The sequence below is a fragment of the Quercus suber genome, unplaced genomic scaffold, assembly GCF_002906115.3.
Source record: "Quercus suber isolate HL8 unplaced genomic scaffold, Cork oak 2.0 scaffold_163, whole genome shotgun sequence".
Lineage (NCBI taxonomy): Eukaryota > Viridiplantae > Streptophyta > Magnoliopsida > Fagales > Fagaceae > Quercus > Quercus suber.
This window is the reverse complement of record NW_027069624.1, coordinates 89,883-103,685: the sequence shown is the minus strand read 5'-3', so window position 1 is coordinate 103,685 and position 13,803 is coordinate 89,883. Positions and strand designations below refer to the sequence as shown.

Here is a 13,803-nt window from a genome sequence, read left to right as displayed (position 1 = left end):
TAAATTCTATAATTTCCATGCTGAAGGAGTGCAAACTTTCTATTTCCAGCTTTTTTGCCTGTTCAATCGAACAACTTGTTCTTTTAGGCCACTTTGGCCCCTATTAACCAGAACACGAGAACTACTCCAGTAAGCAAGTATTCCTATATGGCAGGTTAGGATGTTAAGAAATTCTAAGAACCCGTGTCTTCTTAGCAGTTTTACATCCCAAAGCTGATTCACCATCTTAAGAAACATTACTGGCGACATAATTCTGCTGCTTTAAATAAGCCAGTATCTTTATTTTTCACTGGAACACTTGCATTGGTAAAATATCAACATTCTTTTTTTTTTTTCCTTTTTTTTTTTTTTTTTACCAATTTTCATTGCAATTGAGAACAACAATTTCTTTTTTATGTTAAGAATAACACTATTCTACCGCATGAAACATGTGACTATTTCGTACAGTATAATTTACACTTACAACCCAAACTTCTTTGGCCTCAAATAGGTAGAAGAGCCCTGCCGCAGACCTGGCATGGAGACTTGTTGCTGCTCCTTTTGCCTCTTTTCCCGCTCCTTCTCCTTGCTATCTCTCTCAGCTTCTGCTTGCACCTTCCTCAAATTCTCCATTTCCTCCTCCATGGCTGTTTTTTCTTCCTTCTGCCTCTTTTTATGCTCTAACATTGATGTATCTGACTCCTTAACAGAAAAGAACATCGGTCCCAGCTCAGCCAGCCACTGGGGTTCAACTGCTGTAGCACATTGCATATACTCCTTGGCTGTCAAAATCAACTCATGGTAGACAACATAGTCTGGAGTGCAACCCATACCATAGAGAGCACTGCTCGGATGTAAATGACAAGGCATCCCATTCCTGCAATTGACATACTCCCCCACACCCTTTAATCTTGCTGAGTTATGGAAATATGCAGAACAGATGGCTTTCCTCACGATGTCTGAATCAGGCCAACAAGATGTCAAAGGGATTTTTAGTGTCTTAAGAATATCCAGCAACTGGGACCTCACCTCTCTAGCCTTCCGTAACCCTTTAACATGCAAAAAGTTGTCGTTGCACCAGTCTCCACGATACTGGTGTTGTTTCCATTGATTGTAAACATTATAAAGCGTTAAGTGGTCAGATTCCGGCACAAAGAATCTTTCACGTGCAGCATCACTCTCCTCTGCCCTATCTTTAGGCCGGAAGAATACTGACGGTACCGAAAGCATTGAAACAATTGTCAATACCTCATCCAAGCATCCTAGCTGATCACCCATCAACAGCATCTTGGCAAGTGGGGGGTCCAACGGAAACTCCACCATTTTCCAGCCAAGACCAGTTAAGCTCCCAACATTGTTAAGAGCACCTAAGACCCACAACTGGTACATAGAATTAAGAATATTATCCTGTGGAGGTGGGTCCATGAAATCAAAATCCAGCAAGTTCTCAACATTAAGAGATTTCAGCAACAAAACCACATTGCCAAGGTTGGTCCTTTGGATCTCAGGCACAGGACTAGGCAACATTTCGTTTAGGTATGCACTCTCTGTATATAGCCGATAACATGTCCCAGGCCCAGTTCTACCAGCACGTCCAGCACGTTGGTCAGCAGCAGCACGGCTGACAGGGAATACTTGGAGAGCATCCATACCCATCCTAGGGTTGTACACTTTCATCTTACCATAGCCTGTGTCAATGACATAAAAAATTCCATCTACGGTTAAAGATGTCTCAGCAATGTTAGTTGCCACAATGCATTTCCGGGCCCCATCTTCAGCTTTCTGGAATATCTTCGCTTGCAAGTCAGCAGGCAGCTGTGAATATATGGGGAGTATCATGAGTTTAGGAACCGCTTTCTTTGCAGAGGACATGAGCTGTTCCACACGCTCTGCAAGGGCATGACAGGCTGCCTCAATCTCATCTTGGCCAGTCATGAAAATGAGAATGTCACCTGGAGGGCTTGTGATGTGGATTGTCATGGCCTGCTTCACTGCACCTTCAACATAATCTTCGCATGGAGTTTTACTGTACAGGGTATTAACAGGAAATGTCCTACCAGGGATGTGGAAAATTGGTACACTGCAACAAATATAGAAATTATTAATGTTGAACAAGTAGACACAGAATACAATGGCATAGATGAGCTTTCATGTTATTGACAAGGTTACCTTCCAAAGAAATTTGAAAATTTTTGTGCATTCAAAGTTGCAGATGTCACTATAAGCTTAAAATCACGACGTTGAGCAACCACTTTTTTCAATATCCCAAACAGCACATCTGTGCTTAGTGACCTCTCATGGGCTTCATCCATCACAATGACACTGCAACAGTCATAACCTTGACATTAGATAATTATGTTATGATTGTAAATGAACAGATACATGTAAAGATGGACAACAAAGAATACAACTTCCCATACCGATATTTTCAAGATCAGAATCTTTGAGTGTTTCACGCAAGAGTACTCCATCCGTCATGTACTGTAAAATTGGAATAACAAATTTATCTCTATTCACATAAAACTTATGCCCTTTTAAAAAATATTAAATGAAAAAAAGAAAAAGAAGAAGAATAAGAATAAGAAGAAGTAGAAGCAGAAGAGTTATTTCAAATTTCAACAACCATAAGGAATAATAAGAGGTTACTTATTTTAAAAAGGTCATCAACAATAAACGGCCCAAATGAGAAGTGTATAAGGAAATTCAACAAGTTCCCTCTCGGAGAAAACAAAGGATCTCACCTTAATTATGGTGTTTGGCCCAGTCACATCCTCAAAACGAATGGCATAACCAACTTTGTCACCAAGTTCAGTCTCCATCTCTTCACTAACTCTTTTTGCAACACTCATAGCTGCAACACGCCTTGGTTGGGTGCATCCCACTATACCATTTGTGGTGTAGCCATCTTCATGCAGATACTATCAACAAAATCCACATCAGATTCCGGTTGACAAGGGGTGTGCGTGTGTGTGTATAAATCTTATAAAGCTAACCTGTGTCAGTTGAGTCGTCTTTCCCGAACCAGTCTCTCCAACGACAATCACCACCTGATTTTCACGTATTACCTATCCAATAAACATTCAAACAGAATCAGGACACATGACAAGGTTTAATATATTTTTCAAGGGCATAGCCAAATGTAAACCAAAGAAAATTCAAAGACTGAAATACTCTTCATATGGCACAAAATTAATTAAGAAAGAAGCATATTTTTCTTTTTCTTTTTTGATTGTTGATTTATACAAACCCAGTGGGTTTTGAATATAGAACCTCATCATCCATCCATTCCTGTGGGAGGAGGAGGTGTAATAAGACATGCAGACTGCAGCATCAGCATCAGATCAGCACTACAGACATAAGACTTGACATCAAGCGTGTCAATCTGAAATTCCTTTATGTCATATATTTCACCTCCCAATTTGTGCTAATTGACCATTTAAGCCTTAGGGAATAAGATTATATACCAATCATTTTGCAATCACCAAATCCTAGTTTTTATTTTATTTTATTATAATTCAGTAGTTACAATGGAGGAGAGGGGATTTGAACTCTGGACGTCTCATTGAAAACATCAGAAGGTGTCAGATGAGCTACAAGGCTCTTGGCACCAAATCCTAGATTATGAAAAACAGAAGCTCATTCTTCAATTTCAAAAACAGATGTTGCTATCTAACTTCAATTATGAGTAAGCAAGCAGATATCAATCATTAAAAGTAAACAAACACATATCAAAGGACTAACAGCAAACCTGCAATAAATCATCTCGCACTGAATATATTGGCAGATACTGTCGCTGCTGTGCTAAGGTTTTTGACTTTGCAAAATCACTTACTGCTTCCCCCTTCTTCAAATGCTGTGCAAACTTTGCATCTTCCTTAAAATCAACTTCACCATCTTCACCCACATCAGCAGTATCAGCATCAACCTAGCATTAAGATAAATACATAAGTTTTACCTGTGCTTACTGTTTANAATTATGGTGTTTGGCCCAGTCACATCTTCAAAACGAATGGCATAACCAACTTTGTCACCAAGTTCAGTCTCCATCTCTTCACTAACTCTTTTTGCAACACTCATAGCTGCAACACGCCTTGGTTGGGTGCATCCCACTATACCATTTGTGGTGTAGCCATCTTCATGCAGATACTATCAACAAAATCCACATCAGATTCCGGTTGACAAGGGGTGTGCGTGTGTGTGTATAAATCTTATAAAGCTAACCTGTGTCAGTTGAGTCGTCTTTCCCGAACCAGTCTCTCCAACGACAATCACCACCTGATTTTCACGTATTACCTATCCAATAAACATTCAAACAGAATCAGGACACATGACAAGGTTTAATATATTTTTCAAGGGCATAGCCAAATGTAAACCAAAGAAAATTCAAAGACTGAAATACTCTTCATATGGCACAAAATTAATTAAGAAAGAAGCATATTTTTCTTTTTCTTTTTTGATTGTTGATTTATACAAACCCAGTGGGTTTTGAATATAGAACCTCATCATCCATCCATTCCTGTGGGAGGAGGAGGTGTAATAAGACATGCAGACTGCAGCATCAGCATCAGATCAGCACTACAGACATAAGACTTGACATCAAGCGTGTCAATCTGAAATTCCTTTATGTCATATATTTCACCTCCCAATTTGTGCTAATTGACCATTTAAGCCTTAGGGAATAAGATTATATACCAATCATTTTGCAATCACCAAATCCTAGTTTTTATTTTATTTTATTATAATTCAGTAGTTACAATGGAGGAGAGGGGATTTGAACTCTGGACGTCTCATTGAAAACATCAGAAGGTGTCAGATGAGCTACAAGGCTCTTGGCACCAAATCCTAGATTATGAAAAACAGAAGCTCATTCTTCAATTTCAAAAACAGATGTTGCTATCTAACTTCAATTATGAGTAAGCAAGCAGATATCAATCATTAAAAGTAAACAAACACATATCAAAGGACTAACAGCAAACCTGCAATAAATCATCTCGCACTGAATATATTGGCAGATACTGTCGCTGCTGTGCTAAGGTTTTTGACTTTGCAAAATCACTTACTGCTTCCCCCTTCTTCAAATGCTGTGCAAACTTTGCATCTTCCTTAAAATCAACTTCACCATCTTCACCCACATCAGCAGTATCAGCATCAACCTAGCATTAAGATAAATACATAAGTTTTACCTGTGCTTACTGTTTAGCCAACACACCTCCCCTCCCCCCACCCCCACAAAAAAAAAAAAAGGGACAAAAAGGAAGGGAGAGTTTAAAACACACAAATGGTAAAGTCATATCTTCATTCACATGTACAATACCTGTTCTGCTGTTTTTTCAACACCAAGAATATCACCAAGTTTTGAGCCTGCAAGCTCCCAAAAACGTTGGCGTGACTTATTCATACTTTGTTTCTCGTGGATTTCTCTAACCAGAGCAGATCCTTTGCGTGAAATTATAGCCATATCTGATGTTGGGTCTTTTATTGGCATTATTGGCTCTGCTTGTTTAGTAAAAACAACTCTCCCATCTAGGAAAGGAGGTTTTGTATCTGTAATAAGAGAAAATAGAGAAATATAAGCTGAAGGAGGCAGACATCATATGTGCATGCACAGCAAGTGACATGTAACCCATCAATTAGTTGAGATTATAAAGTTTCATTACCATGTACAAGAAGAATAACTCTGCGTTCTTCCTCATCATCAAACTCGGTCTGCACCTCAGTCCCTCTAACAGCTCCAGATCTCAATAGTTGGCGGTCTTCCCACTGAGCATTATCAGCAGTGCGCTGAGACAACTTTTTGGTCTGAGCAAGTGTCATCTTTGTTCCATCTCTTCGCACCTGAATTGGAGATTCCAATCCTTAAAAGGAGTGACAGGAATGTGGATTGCCAGCATAATCTAACTAACTAAACAGTCTGCACTACCATCTTAAAAGAGCTCAGAAAATTTTTAAGGTACTCAACAAGACATGCATATTTCAGAAAGATAAAACTATAAAAGAGACAAATGCATCCACCTATTAATGTAATAATGGTGTATAATACTTATGTGCCAATGAGAAATGTTTCAAACATATTTCCAAAAAGTCATTTGACAGTTTAACATACCAGTCTTTTCGCCAATTCTGCTTCTTTCTTCTGGAAAGAAGAATCATCTCCAAAATAAAATGACGAGCTGTCTGCATCAAACATTGTATTACCTTCTTCTCTGTCATACCTATAAAATAAAATTTGTATTAGTCAAAATAAATTGACAACTAAGTGGCACTAGTAAAATTTATAAAAAGAAATCTAAGAGGGAGTCTTCCACAACTAAAGTCTAATTCCTTCTTTTTTTGGGATAAGAACTATAGTCTGATTTCTAATGGAGCTTTCATTTTTTGCTATGACAAATCGTAAGAGGAGCCATTTTAAAGGATTGTGAATTTAGGATCAAAATCATCAAATTAGAAGAGTTAGGACCAGGTTAAACAAACCAAATTAAATTCTACCATCTATTACTGCTTGGTTGAAGATTCCAGAAATTGAATAGATGAAGTGCAAATTTAGAAAAAAAGTCAGCCAAATGATGTTCACAGATTCATGTTGTTTAGCTAATATTCTTTTATGGGGATTAACAACTTCATGTGGTAATCCTTGTGCAGAAAATACATTGAAGTCAAATCTTATCAAAGAAGAATAACTAGCCCATTAATTGAATTACCATGCACGGTCAGAATTGTATTCCATCTCTAGGCGCATACTTTCAGTAATCTCATACTTGTGTTCTTCAGACAAATCAGTTTTATCTGAGTCTCCGCCCTGCACACATGATGTAATTAATGAAAAATCTATTAGATCAACTAAATAGCATGTGAATTAACCAAGAAAGGATCCACAATCATCACCATTATTCAATGTGAAAAAGAAAAACCTATTTTCTAGAAACAAGGTTTAAAATGTAGGACCCCCTTTCCTCAAAATAAAAAGAGAAGGGGGAAAAAGATTCTTAACCACAAGTATAATACCTCAAATGCTTCTGAATTTTCCCTAGAAAAAGAAAGTTGATGGGACTTCCCACCCTGTCTAGAGTTTGAAGATCTATTGGAGGAGCCAGAAGCACGAATTGGAACTGGAGAGGGAGAGACGTGGTCCCAGGGAGAAGCAGCAGAAGCTGTATTTATTACAAATTTTGAGTCATTGTTATGCACCCAAATCAACATAAACAGCAACAGATAGCCAGTACCATTGGAAATAAAATAAAATAAAATTTGACATCCAAAGGGAAGATTCCACATCTAACTAAAATACCAGTAGAAGAAGGCGTATGGCCACCCAACCATGGGGAAACTAGTCGTGCATCAGGTGAAGCCCCAACAAACATTGGGGATGGTGAAGGTTGATGACGCCTACTGGTATGAGAGTGACTATCCCGGCGTGGTGTATCTTCCCATTCCCATCTCCCATCATCCCAGTCAGATCTGCCTGCAAGATTTGCACCATTTAGAAGTTGTATGAGCAATATTCTTACTTTTTAAGATATGCAGCAGAATTTCATCAATGAACTAACACTAACAACTAACAACATTCTTTATTTAATTTTTCTTTTTATCTGTAAAAGTGTATATCCAGAACTTTTTAGAACAACAACAAAAAAGCCTTAGTCCCAAATTTTAGGGGGTCAGCAATGGAGATACTCAGGATTAGTCGTTAGTTTTTTGGAATTTCTGGGACCTCTTCTCCTCCTACATAGTACTATTGCTAGGAAGCATTAGTTGTTAAATTTCTCTCAATTTTGGATCTTTCAATAATGACTAAGCCCTAGTACAGGGGTATATAAAAGGTGCACAAAATGAAATTTAAAAAACAAGAACAAGAACAAATCCTTAGTCCCAAATTTAAAAAATAAATAAATAAATAAATAAATAAAATAAAATAAAATAAAAAAACCTAAGATTTAAAATTACAAAGACATGAAATAAAATAAAAGGGACAAAGTTTTGATACAAGCTAGTTTGTAGCCAATGGCTACAACTCTCATTAAAAAAATTAACACAGCTGCATATTTTGAAAATCTAATCATTGAATTGCATGTTTTTAACACACATCAAATTTCATGCTAATTGGATGTCATTTATTATTCGATTCATAAATTCATTTTTTATGCATAATTTTAGACTACAAAAACTTGAAATTTAAACATTTGATTGATGACATAGGTCACATAGCTATTAATCTTTGATCTTCTAAAAATTTTGCAAGCATTAAGATATAAGAAGAAAATATAATCTAATAGTGAATTTGTCAAAATTGACATCCAATATTGGGTGGAGTTGTAGCCAAACTTTGCCCATAAAAAATCAGTTTACCTCCAAAAAACAATACACCAAACTGCACCACATCCCTCTTCCAGTTTTCTATACTTGGAAGAATGTAAACTTTAAGAAACAAATTTAGACAGAAGTATTACATACCAGGTGTCCTCCTTGAACCTTCATATCTACTTCGCTTTCTTCCATATTCCCCATCATAGTCTTGATCATATCGACCACGTGCTTCTCTTCTATAATAATTGTCTTTACTATCATCACTGTGTCTATGTCTCACCCTTCTGCTTTCACTTCTAGTGTCATCCTCCACGTCTCTTCTTTCACTACTTCGGTCATCCCTATCATACCTAGGACTCCTAGACCGAACACTATGGTAACTTCTTGAGGGTGTATCTGGAACCTTGAATTGGACAAGTCAGCAGAATATCAGTAATATTTCACATCATCAAATGTACTAGGAGCACAAATAATATAACCAAAGTGAACAACTAGATGAACCTGTTCAATGGTTATAGCATCAAGATATAATCAGATTAACCAAAGTACAAGCATATCCATTTTCCACTTGAATATCAATAACTACATCTATTATCTTATTAGATAAACCAAGTGAGCCACTAAAGCAAGTACATTGATAATAGCAGTTCATTTTTTAAAGACCCTTACAAGAAACACTCGAAATAGCCATATTACTCTTACACCAGATTAAGAACCATCAAAACCCCCAGCTATTCAAGTAAACAATGCTGTTGAACCAATGTACACAATTTTTTTTTAATTATTTTATATTAATAACTTCATTGAAAGAAGAAGAAAAAATACAGAGGGAAAAAAATCACACAGGCCATGTGCTAGAAGCAACAGGGGAAAAAAACTAAGTAACAATGAAAGAACAAAAATCAAGCATATCAAATAAAGAAATAAAAGTAAAAACACTTGTAGCATTTGCCCAATCAAACAAAGTTTGAAAAAAGAGAAGCTGCAACTCATGAATCGATCTTTCATTCTTGTCAAAGGTACGTGTATTACTTTCCCTCCAAATGAGCCACATAAGACAATGAGGGATCATTCTCCAAAGCACCTTAGATCTGAGTCTGTTGAACTTGTTTGACCAACATGCCAAAGTTCCATGACACTACGTGGCATGACCCAATGAACCCCAAATAGTGAACGCTCCATATTCCAAAGTTTGAAACCAATGTACATGATTGACTACATAGAATTGCAAAGACTTCCATAAGGCACAAAAAACAAATACACAAAGGCTTGCAGGATCAAGAGGCAAAGATGATGTTAATTTGAATCATGTAAGAGGTGTATCAATTTTTCCGTAATGCTAAGAAGTTCCAATGGTTCTAAGAATAGAATTTCAGACAAATACTTCCATATTTCACAATATGTTTTAAAAGGTTTCTTGAGCTTGCCTAAGTTTCTTTGCTATCACTCCTTTCCAAATTTTAGACAGGCCAATCATTCTTCTTTTTCTTTTTCTTTTTTAACTAGTGCAATCAAAATGATATCCATGTTTTCCCAAAATTAGTCATTAGAATGCTAGGAAAACCAAGTATTCAAGGGTCATGTCACACATCCAGATGTTGTCCATTAATAATAACAACAGTAAAAACAATAGTAGCAACAGAGCAGCAAAAAGAATAACAAAGATATAAGATTGACTTACATCTGGATGTTCACTAGAGTGACGAGTACGAGATGTATCATTGGCTTGTTCTTCTTGAGTCACAATACTTCCTACAATACAAGGATTGCAGAATTTTTGGCTTACTAAACATAGAAAATGAAAACTAAAAAGAAGAGTATCCACACTATAGAAAATGAACAAGTGAAATATGTATGCATCAATAAGGATAAATCAAAAGCCCATCAAACACGTTTAAAAGAAAGATGCAATCTTCATACTTATCATGATGCTAGAAACCTTGACATCAGTCACTATCATTTTTGGGAAGAAGGAGGGCAAAGAAGAAATCAACATTCATATTCAAAACTCCAAAGGTAATACAAAATGGCAAAAAAACTTTTTTGATCCCAATATTTTGGTCCGATTTTCAATTTGGTCATCAAGTTTCACAACTTTCATTTAGTCCTTATATTTTTTAGCTTGTTATCATTTTGGTCCCTACATTTCACGAATGGAAAACACCTATGGGGCAAACAATAGTTAAGTTTATAATATTAGGCATTTTCTGTAAGTGATATGGTGACAGGGACCAAAACGACAACAAGTTTAAAACTATAATCACCAAAATGAAAGTTGTGAACACTTGATGAACAAACTGAAAATAGGACCAGAAAGGTGTTTGTGCCTACAAAGATTAAGGAAGGATTTGATACAAAACCTTGATATTACTTTCCAAAGAAAACTATCAAATGTAAACCAATCATATGATTCTCTTTTGAAGTGAACTTCATCATAAATTTGAAAATACCCAAGCACATACTAATGGGGTGCCACATGGGAGATCTAGAATGCCTCAAGAGAATCCTGTTGAACATAAACTACTGCCCAACCTTTAGGAGTCCTTGTTGTTTGTTCTTATCATTTCTACCAGATATCTTATCTTTATTTGAGTAGTCTTATTTATCTAGTTATCTTATCTCTATTTGAATGTTTGAATAGTTGCTGAATATATCTCCAACTAGGAGATTGTGGTAAGTAAATGTTGATGGCATTAGGCCAAATATTGATGAATTTACTATTGCACTATAGTTAGTCTTCCACCCAAAGGATGTTTTTTATCAAATTCCATCTATGTTCCTATCAACTTGCTATCAGTGCATGGCCACCAACGAGGATCGTATTGAGATTAGAGGCAAAAATGCAAGAGCTGAAAGAAAGTGTGCAGAAGATGACAACTGAGTCTCAACCTCTTGGCTCATCCATGCGTAAAATTAAGGAACTATTTTATCAATCTTAGGACAAATCAGCCTCTCATTCACCCCAGAAACCAAAGGAGCATGGGTCTTCATCGCAGAGTGGAGAGATACACTCTCCATTGGCCAGATTTGAAGTTGCGAGACGAGATCATCCTCATCCTACCAAGCTAGATTTTCCTTGGTACTAAGGCGATGATCCAACAGTATGGCTCGATCACACGATGCAATATTTTGACCACGCGATGCAATATTTTGACTACCAAGGAACGCCAAAAGATCATAAAGTCATTTTGGCTACTTTTCATTTGGAAGGGGAAACAAAGTAACAAACCAATGGTGGCAATGGAGAAGAAGGTGTATTGCAAGGAGAAGATCAAAGTCACCTGAGCAAAATTCAAAAGGCATTGGTGGGAGCATTCATGGGTGGACTGAAGAAAGACATTGCTTCAGAAATTTGGATGTTCAAACCCAAGACACTCACAGCGGCTATTGAGTTGGCTAGAATCAAGGTCGAGAGTGTGGATAGACAATGACAACAAAACAAGGCAGACAAGCCACAAATAAACACAGCAGCCTTGTCAGTACAAAGTGCCAATCCAACCAACACACCTGGACCAACAAGTCAAACAACTAGAACTAGAAGTACCAAAAAAATTCCTTGGGGGGAAATGCAAAGGCGAAGGGAGACGGGCCTATGCATCAGTTGCAACGAGAAGTTCACACCGGGACATTGCTGGGCAACTTCATAAGCCTTTCTCATTAAAGCTTGTCCACTAAGAATTCTTAGAAGGCGGTGGCTATAACCAAAAGGAAGAAGTTTCAGAGGTATATGACAACCACAAGGACGAAGCTCCGCTAATATCTCTTCATGCAATTGCACGTTGCTCAGGACCCCAAACCATGTGGGTCAAGGCTAAGATTGGGAGAAGAGAGCTGGTCATTCTCATTGACAGTGGTTCAACTCTCAATTTTTTTGTGCACTGGAAACTTGCCCAATCACTTCACTTGGCTGTCACACCTATTCCTGAGTTCAAGGTAATGGTAGCAAACAGAGAAAGCCTAGTCTATCAAGAGATGTATGAGCAAGTTTCCATTACAATCCAAGGATTTACATTTTCCACTACTATGCATTCCTTACCACTCATGGGATCAGATTTGGTGTTGGGTATACAATGGATGGAGTTGCTGGGACCAGTGGAGTGTGATTGGAAAAAAAATGACAATAAAGTTTCTATGGAAAGGTATCACATATGTCATTAAAGAATTTTCCCAACCTATAAAAGGCAATGCCTTTAAATGGGATGAGTAAGAGACAAACTATGAAATGGCTTTTCTTTAGCAAAATGGTGAACATATTGGAATCCTTAAATGCAATTAGCTATTTGAAACAATACCAAAAAATAAAATAAAAAGTTACCTGTTGTTTCACGATAACGCCTACTAGTATGATTGCGTGTAACACTATTTGCATTACTTCCTACTTCATCTAATCCAGAGGATTCAGAATTCTCTTCTTCCTCTATAGACGAAATAACAGAAGTAACTTTTTCTCTTGGGGCCTTGAATCCACCTTCAACCTTAGACTCAGCTCGTTTTGCAATCGCAAGGACATCTAGCCCTGTCAGGTCGTAAATTTAAATTCATTCACATAGTCATAAATAAGAACTGCCATTGCATAGAACATTATTATAGCACAGTTAGAAATTAAGCTCACCTAAAAGCGATTTTCTCTCCGGAGCTCTATACACCAGTCTATCCTTCCCAGGAACAATCAATCCTCCGAAGCTAGCCTTCTCAGGCTCCAATGTATCCATTGTCTTGTTCACATCTATAAATCCAACATCATCTCCGCGTTTCTAATCGCAACAAACAATAACACCAACAGATTAAAACACAACGCTCAACCCTAAATGGAAACTAACTACAGACTATATAAAGCTATAAATTTCGTGAATCTAATACTAACCTCCATTGTTAATCAGCTAAGAATTCTAACAATCAAACACCAAACAAACAAGTTCCACCTGCATATATTGCAAAACATGAAATCAAACACCGATAGAGTAAAGAAAGATTATCTACAAAATTCACCAAATGGTATATACTTCAAATTCAGACTATGATCAATAATTTCACAAACAACTTACTAGCTTCTGATAATTTGAATCGGAAAATGAAATTTTATAGGTATCGAAATTACAGGGAGAGCGGTTTGGCGTACCTGTAAAAGTTTCTTAGGCTTGGTGAGATCAAGGTCCTTCAGTTCGAGTGGTTTTTTTTCTTTTTCTTTTTTTTTTTTTTTTCTTTTAAAAGAGTTGAAGAGGAAGAAGAGGAGTTGGTGTTTTAGAAATGGCACTCGACCGACCTAGGAGGACACTTGTTGGCGGCGGAGTGACTCCGATATCATCTGTGAATCAAAGCGATTCAACACGAATCCGGATATAGTCCGCTTGCCCCGATCTTTGAAATACTTTTCTTTTTATTTTTAAAACTAAATCCGAAATAGTTATTAGATGTTTTTACTTTTTGGATATCAACAAGGGGTCGATATGTCCGAGTGGTTAAGGAGACAGACTTGAAATCTGTTGGGCTTCGCCCGCGCAGGTTCGAACCCTGCTGTCGACG

General features: G+C 37.2%; 1 protein-coding gene and 1 non-coding gene across 2 annotated transcripts; one reads left to right on the top strand and one right to left on the bottom strand.

The window, feature by feature from the left end:
- Positions 1 to 13,648, bottom strand: LOC112018273 (pre-mRNA-splicing factor ATP-dependent RNA helicase DEAH7). Its single transcript, XM_065777737.1, has 18 exons — positions 13,400 to 13,648; positions 13,145 to 13,202; positions 12,893 to 13,034; positions 12,596 to 12,796; positions 9,958 to 10,032; positions 8,428 to 8,676; positions 7,265 to 7,438; positions 6,982 to 7,127; positions 6,678 to 6,775; positions 6,083 to 6,191; positions 5,637 to 5,814; positions 5,294 to 5,523; positions 4,956 to 5,132; positions 4,201 to 4,272; positions 2,721 to 2,897; positions 2,400 to 2,460; positions 2,149 to 2,317; positions 1 to 2,059 (listed from the first exon to the last, which is right to left on the bottom strand). The coding sequence occupies exons 2-18, from the start codon at positions 13,148 to 13,150 to the stop codon at positions 460 to 462; spliced, it is 3,864 nt and encodes a 1,287-aa protein (XP_065633809.1). The 5' UTR covers positions 13,151 to 13,202; positions 13,400 to 13,648; the 3' UTR covers positions 1 to 459.
- Positions 13,649 to 13,721: 73 nt separating this feature from the next.
- On the top strand, positions 13,722 to 13,803 carry TRNAS-UGA (transfer RNA serine (anticodon UGA)). Its single transcript has one exon. It is a non-coding gene; the product is annotated as a tRNA-Ser (tRNA).

What these genes read in the sequence shown, in the direction of transcription:
- LOC112018273 (XM_065777737.1), bottom strand. An exon ending in GGCCAAACACCATAATTAAG is followed by an intron (nt 2,461 to 2,720) that starts GTGAGATCCTTT and finishes CCAATTTTACAG; the next exon opens with TACATGACGGATGGAGTACT. An exon ending in TTCTGATCTTGAAAATATCG is followed by an intron (nt 2,318 to 2,399) that starts GTATGGGAAGTT and finishes TCTAATGTCAAG; the next exon opens with GTTATGACTGTTGCAGTGTC.